The sequence below is a fragment of the Fukomys damarensis genome, unplaced genomic scaffold, assembly GCF_012274545.1.
Source record: "Fukomys damarensis isolate Sample0158 unplaced genomic scaffold, DMR_v1.0_HiC HiC_scaffold_13, whole genome shotgun sequence".
Classification (NCBI taxonomy): domain Eukaryota; kingdom Metazoa; phylum Chordata; class Mammalia; order Rodentia; family Bathyergidae; genus Fukomys; species Fukomys damarensis.
The window spans coordinates 37,306,312-37,313,314 of NW_022900925.1; the positions used below are offsets into that span (position 1 = coordinate 37,306,312).

Sequence of the window (7,003 nt, forward strand, 5' to 3'; positions counted from 1 at the left end):
ACAGCAGCTGGAGCTACCACAGGAGGGGCGGCAGCAGCTGGAGATGCAGCACTGGGGCCTGCAGCAGCTGGACACACAGCAGCTGGGGCGGCAGCACTGGGGCCTGCAGCAGGTGGGCTGGCAGCACACAGACTGGCAGCACTGGGGCCTGCAGCAGCTGGACACACAGCAGCTGGGGCGGCAGCAGGTGGTCCTGCAGCAGGTGGTCTGGAAACAGCTGGGCTGGCAGCAGCTGGGCTGGCAGCAGCTCTCCTGGCCACATCCCTGCTCGGAGCAGACGGAGCCACAAGAGGAGTTGACCATGGTGTTGGAGTTTGGAGGTGCTGGGTGGGTTTCCTGGTGAGTGAGGTTTCTGTTTGGAGTCTCCTTGCTGTGCATCCCCTTTTATACCCTGCTGAGGTGTTTTTGTGTTGTGAAATGACTATTTCCTTGTTTTGTTTACATGACACAAACTCAATTAACAAATCATGTTTTTCTACTGAAAACTCCCAATATGTAGACAGTAATTATTACCCTTTTTTCCAGTTTCCTGGTTGTTCCCACATGAATCACCTTTCAGGGCTCATCCCTGGGTTGCAACAACACATCGCTTTGATCTCTGAGTATCATGTGATGTAGGAATGTCATTGTCTTCTTCTCACTTTGCCGTGATTTGGGGACAGGGTCTGATGGGGCGAGGGTCCCCAGTGGACAAATACATATTTCAATTAGAAGCCATGCTGGTATAGGAAAGGAAGTAAATTCCTCTTTTTGAGGAAGCTCTGATTTGTGAGTGTGTTCTGGGTGGTCATCGGGCTAATAGCATTCCTAGGACATTCTGAGCCACTCTCACCACCCTGAGGCACCTTGAAACAGCAGGGATTCAGTTTCTTTCTTTCTTTTTTTTTGTACCGGGGATTGAACTCAGGACCTTGTGCTTTCAAGGCAGGCAGAGGTACCTCTGAGCCATGTCCCCAGCCCAGGGATTCAGTTTTTTTAAAGACTGAAGAGTTTCCTGGAATTGATCTGTGTCCACCTTGAGAATATTCCTCCAGACCAAGGCAGGGTAATTTAGACAATAATTCTTAACCTTCCTGCTAGAATATCACAACATGTCATCTTTATGCGTTATTGGCATCCTACTGAAATGTTCTCTTATGTTTTGAGATAAAAACCTAGCAGTTTTCTAAATTTTACAGAGATATAAAGGGGAATACAAAAGACAAATTCCTCTTCCTGCATCCATAGAGTTTTTAAATCAAAGCCTCACATGATTATGGTCCAAAATATGCACTCTCAGGGCACACAAAAAAATTATTTAAGAAAGGAACGAGTTGGCTTCAGGATATTCCCTTGGCCCAGGGAGGGCTTGCTGAGGACTCTGCACCCTCCTGAGTAGTCTCTACTGTCAGTGCGAGCACCACGGCCTTTGGTGTTTTCCTTGGCTCTGCACAAAGCGAGGCCCATCCTCCACTGGTCTTTGCTGGTGCTTTATACGTGCATGGATTCTGTGACTTCTCTCTCTCTGAAATGCCTGTGTCTGCCTGCTCCTTCTACAGGATGAACTCGGTTCATGCAGGGAAGAGGCTTTGTTCCGCTCCTCTGGCCAGAGCCTGAAACAGAATGAGCTGCCAATGGAGGAGATAACTGCTTGATGAATGAAGATTCGGCGGAGGCCTCCAAGGGACACACTCTGACCGCTGAGAGTATGTATCATTCAGGTAATGTGGAGCGAAAAGGGATTCCTGGGAAGGAGCACACAACTGGGTCTGGACATATCTGCTGTGATGAAAACAGTGTGCTGTTAGGGCTCTTATGAGAATTAATGAGTTTGTTTAAAAGTTTAAAGCGGGGCAGGATAAGACATGCTCTCAGCACCAGGTGACAGCAATAGACATAATAAAGACAGCTTGCTCGTTATAAAATAATAAAATTTTTGGCTGGTAACAAAAAGAGTCACAATGAAGTGTTAGTCATCTTTCCATCTCCATAACAAAATACCTGAGAGACTTAACTTGTGAAGAGGAAAGGTTTATTTTGGTTCAGAGTTTGCAGTTCCCATTCCAAGATCTTTTGTTTCTGTGGCTTTCCAGTCCTGTGGCCAGGTAGTACTTTAGCAGGGTCACCGGGCAGAGAAAAGCCACTCATCTGTGGCCTGAAAGCTTTGGGATCCCACAAAATTGAGGTCCCACACTTTCTTTTCCGGGCTCCCAGTGAAGAAGAACTCTCCTGAGATCCCAGCACTCTAAGGTCCCAGCTCCTTCCAGTGGTACCACCCAGGGTACCAAACCTTTAGCACACAGGCCCTGGGGGCACATTCCAGAATGAAATCAGAGCAACATGGCTCTGTGTTAAAGTTACTTTTAACTCGTCAGTTTACAAATGATCACAGTAAGAGACACACGGCCACGAATCCTCCTGGTTCTTTGTAAAAGTCATAAAAGGTATCCCGATGTAACTATGTGTTTCTGCACCTCCTAGCCGTCTCTGCACATAACTCATGCCCCCGACCTTCTGAAAATAAATAAATCTGAAACTTGCAAAGCATAAGCAAGTTAGAATGGCTAACTTCTACCCCTGAAAAGAAGAACTTGGAAAAGCCAAAGGCAGCCTAGAGAGGAGGAAGAGAAATTGACACCGGAAGATGAGAAAGGCAGGCAGATGCTCTCCCAGCAGCCGTCTCCCTGGGCGCCCAAGCACACGGGACCCCTGATGTTCTCCTTCTCTGGACTTTGTGATCCTGTGTTGAGCACTTTGCTGGATGCGGAACTGCGACAGCCGATGTAGTCGGCCATTGTTCAGTGTTTTGCGCCTGTGAGCTCACCACAGTCCCCAGAGAATTCCACTGCGACCCCTCCTTCTGGAAGGACTCAAGACGTGGGGGGCATTCAGGCCAGGAAACAGGATCCGTGATTTGATCTCTTCGAAAGGCTTTTCCAGCTACAAATTTAAGCAAACATTGCCTCATAGTGTCCATTAACTTCAAAATGCCATGCCTTCTTCATTTAAATATTTTGGAGTATTAGGAATGCATGAAAATGTAAGATATAGGCCTACATGTTTTAAGATCAGGTGTGACCACAGCCCAGTGCGCTTTATCGAATGATACATCTTTCCCATTCCTCTAAATTCCTTCATGACGTTGTGTATCCACGCTAAGTCCAGCCAAGGCAACTGGAGAAACCACCTTGTGTGTTCACCCAAAGCCTGCTGTCACTTATACCCGGGCCAGGTAAGACTATTAAGATGGATTTGTGGGACTCAAACTCCTGCTTCTGCTGCTTCCTCAATGAGAACATCGTTTGTTGCTGTGTTGCTTAGGATTTCTTGCCTAGAAGGGCTTGAACAACTCCAAAGATAGGTATTTAGCATGGCCAAATGAAACAAAATGAAGAGCTGACCTCGTTGCATTTTACTGACTTAAAATCCACCACCCTCACTCTACATATAGGTAACGCTGATGCGACCACAAAATCATCGACCCCAGTCACGCTTTCTCGTTCATATTTATCTCTATTCTGGCTATCTGTATCCTAACAAGGCCAGTATCACTTTTGGACCTTTTGGGACACCATAGTTCTCCCTCAGACAATTATCAGGCTTGAGTGCCGGCTCCTACTAATCCTAAGCAGCCTTGCGTGCCTGGCCGGGCCTCTCCACCCACATCTTCACAAAGGACTTCAGATCTGCTCCTTGTTACGAGCCCTGGGTACTGAGTGTCGCTTAACTCACTGACACCTATGCAAGTAGTCCTCTTACCACACAGGGTGCCATCTTGTTCTCCATCTTGTAAAAGCCGGAAATTATACTCTAGTAAAACTGAAAGGGCCATGTAAAGTCACTATGCTTTGATTCACTTCCAGCTAACAATGCATTCCATTAAAACCAGTGCTTGTATCTCGTAATTAGAAGTTGTCAAAGAAGAACATAAGGGAAGATGAAAGATTTCCAAATCCTAGTGAAGGAAAAGCAGGTCTGTTCTCTGTAGAACAATTTAGAGCAAGTGAAAAGGGGTGAACCCGAAAGTGTCTGAAAACATTTCTATGATATTTAAAGCATACGTCACCCAACGACACTGAGGCGAAACTCACATTGTGCCAGTTTCTATTCATTTTGTCTCTTGACATATGAAGACCCTTTTTAAGTCTTCAAAATAAAACTCAGTACACTTGATATTTGTAAATATAACACTACTCGTATGTAATGTATAGAAATTTTGAGTTTAAAGCAGTTTTGAAACATACAGCCAATGCTGGAAGAGGAAACACAGTCAGGTGAAATTTAGATGCTCACCTGACTGGAGTTTTACAGGACACTTAAGGGCTATACCAAAGCTTAGTATTGTTTTGTTTGGTACCGGGGATCGAACTCAGGACCTTGTGCTTCCAAAGCGGGTGGCAGAACCACTGAGCTAATTCCTTGGCCCAAAAATTTAGTTTTGGTAAGTGAAACAGCTATACAAACTTGGTGTTTTGTCAAAGAGAATGCTACTCAGGCCCAGGGCAGTAGTTCAACAATAAAGCTACATTTGTTGAGATCATATATGCTAGTTCCTGTGATTGCATGCGTTGTGTGGGTTCGGTCCTTAAACCTTTGAAGATTTCACAGAAAAGAAACTTGATGCCTGAAGAGGTTAATGATTTCCCCACGTCACAGGATAAATGCTCAGTGCATCCTGATTCCAACACTGGTGACGTAAATCCCCCACAGCTGGACAGAGGTGGGTCTGGATGTGAAGTGGCAGGTAACAAGCATACACACTCACACGCACATCGTTAACAAATCAGGAGATTTCAGTATCACGGGAAATAATTGTTTATTGAGAATACACAGAAGCGACACTCTCTGAGAGCATCATAATTAGCATACACTTAGAATGAAAAATTGCTTGCCTAAAAATAGATGCAATTGGGTGTGGCTTAAAAATCTTTTAACAAATGTGTTTTCATCTACCATTTCCCAGAAGAACAGAATGCAACTCCTAAGCCACTTTCTTTGGAAGAGGGTTTGGCAGTCACTTGGTGGCTACCGTGTGTTGCATGACTAGAGAAGGTGTCCATAATGTGACAGAGATGACAGCTGGAGCTCAGCAGCAGGGGATGGCGCAGCACATGGGGCAGGGGCAGGTGGAGATGATGCAGGTGGGGCGGTAGCAAGAGGTGTGGCAGGACACCTGGCCACACACGGGGCGCAGGCAGCAGGACCAGCAGCGGCGGCAGCAGCTGGAGCCACAGCAGCTGGAGCTACCACAGGAGGGGCGGCAGCAGCTGGAGATGCAGCACTGGGGCCTGCAGCAGCTGGACACACAGCAGCTGGGGCGGCAGCACTGGGGCCTGCAGCAGGTGGGCTGGCAGCACACAGACTGGCAGCACTGGGGCCTGCAGCAGCTGGACACACAGCAGCTGGGGCGGCAGCAAGTGGTCCTGCAGCAGGTAGTCTGGAAACAGCTGGGCTGGCAGCAGCTGGGCTGGCAGCAGGTCTCCTGGCCATAGCCCTGCTCGGAGCAGACGGAGCCACAAGAGGAATTGACCATGGTGTTGGAGGTTGGAGGTGCTGGGTGGGTTTCCGAGAGAGTGAGGTGCTGGAGTTTGGAAATCTCCTTGTACAACAGCCTTTTATACACTGCCCATTCTCCTGTCATTAATGTGTCTTCCTTGTTTTTATTTACTGAATACCTAAGTAATTATTAAACTATCCAACAGTGTTTGTGCTTTTAGCGGTATAATTTGTTGGAAATGAAATTTGGTCCGGGGGTCATCAGTCGCCCTGCGGTGCTTTCCCCTGACTTGTACTGAATGGCATCTGGCAGACCACGCTTGTCACCTCGTCCACTGGGGCCGACACATAAGGCTCTGCCTCTCGACTCCATCCCGCTCTCCCCTCCGAGATCCCTGCCACCAGGGCAGGTGGCCACTCACATTCCCAGAAATCTTCCCCTGACCCATGCGGGGGAGCTCCTGCTTAGTGTGGGTCTGCTGGGACGGGAGGACCAAGCTCCTGTGTGTGGTTCATCTCAGAGCAACGAGGAAGCTCTCCATGCAGGTCCTGGGAGCGACCACTGCATCCCTGGAGTGGTGTTGCTTTTCCCTGGATGGTGCTGGGTCCTGGGCTCTGTCCTTAAACTTCTGTCTGGCAGCTCATCCGTGTAGATGTGAGGTCAATGGTGCACTGTTTCTTAACCTGCTACTTTGTGCCTCCTGTGTTTATGTCCCGTCTCTCCCTCTGCTCTCTTAGATTCCGGGTCATGCGGCATCATTTCTATTTCTTATCTCATTAATTAAAAGCATTTCACGGTAGAGCCAAAAATTTTTTTGAATAATCAAAACCTGCGTCTCTTCAGCACTTGCCTGCAGAGCCGGGTAATCTCTGACAGTATTTAGGGTCTTTCTGAAGTGTCAGTGGGTTCTGGTAAACTCCACCTCATCAAATTGCTGCCTGCCTCTCCTCTACTTGGGGTGCACTTTGTCAGACCCTGGAGGCCTGTGTGCTCCCGAGGGGACATCTGGAGCCCTTCTGGTACAATGTACGTGTCTTGCGGCTTGAAAGCTGTGTCTCTAGCGTGCATCTCCTGTGTCCCTAGCATCCGTCCAGGTCATCTGAGGGCTTGTGAATCCATGGGCAGCTGGGCACCCCCAGAATTCCTGAGCATCTGGAGAGCCTCAGGCCCTGGGTTTCTAATGAGGACTCGGAGACGCTGACACTCTAGTTCTGAGGGCCACACTGGGAGACTTCCTGGGTGCTTGTTCTTCACGGTAGCAAGAGGTGTGGCAGGACACCTGGCCACACACGGGGCGCAGGCAGCAGGACCAGCAGCGGCGGCAGCAGCTGGAGCCACAGCAGCTGGAGCTACCACAGGAGGGGCGGCAGCAGCTGGAGATGCAGCACTGGGGCCTGCAGCAGCTGGACACACAGCAGCTGGGGCGGCAGCACTGGGGCCTGCAGCAGGTGGGCTGGCAGCACACAGACTGGCAGCACTGGGGCCTGCAGCAGCTGGACACACAGCAGCTGGGGCGGCAGCAGGTGG

At 48.9% G+C, this 7,003-nt stretch overlaps 1 protein-coding gene across 3 annotated transcripts in view; it reads right to left on the reverse strand.

The window, feature by feature from the left end:
- Nucleotides 1–7,003, reverse strand: part of LOC104855977 (keratin-associated protein 4-6-like) — a 13,230-nt gene that overhangs the window by 177 nt on the left and 6,050 nt on the right. Inside the window, exons 1-2 of one of the 3 annotated variants that reach the window (XM_033763041.1) lie at nucleotides 5,184–5,512; nucleotides 1–247 (exon numbers count right to left, since the gene is read on the reverse strand). The exon at nucleotides 1–247 is cut by the window's left edge and continues 177 nt beyond it. In XM_033763041.1, coding sequence (XP_033618932.1) covers nucleotides 1–247; nucleotides 5,184–5,512 — 576 coding nt within the window. Of the gene's footprint in view, nucleotides 250–5,065; nucleotides 5,513–6,787 lie in introns of those variants that run through there. The other 2 variants (XM_010615066.1, XM_033763040.1) reach the window with 2 other exon arrangements.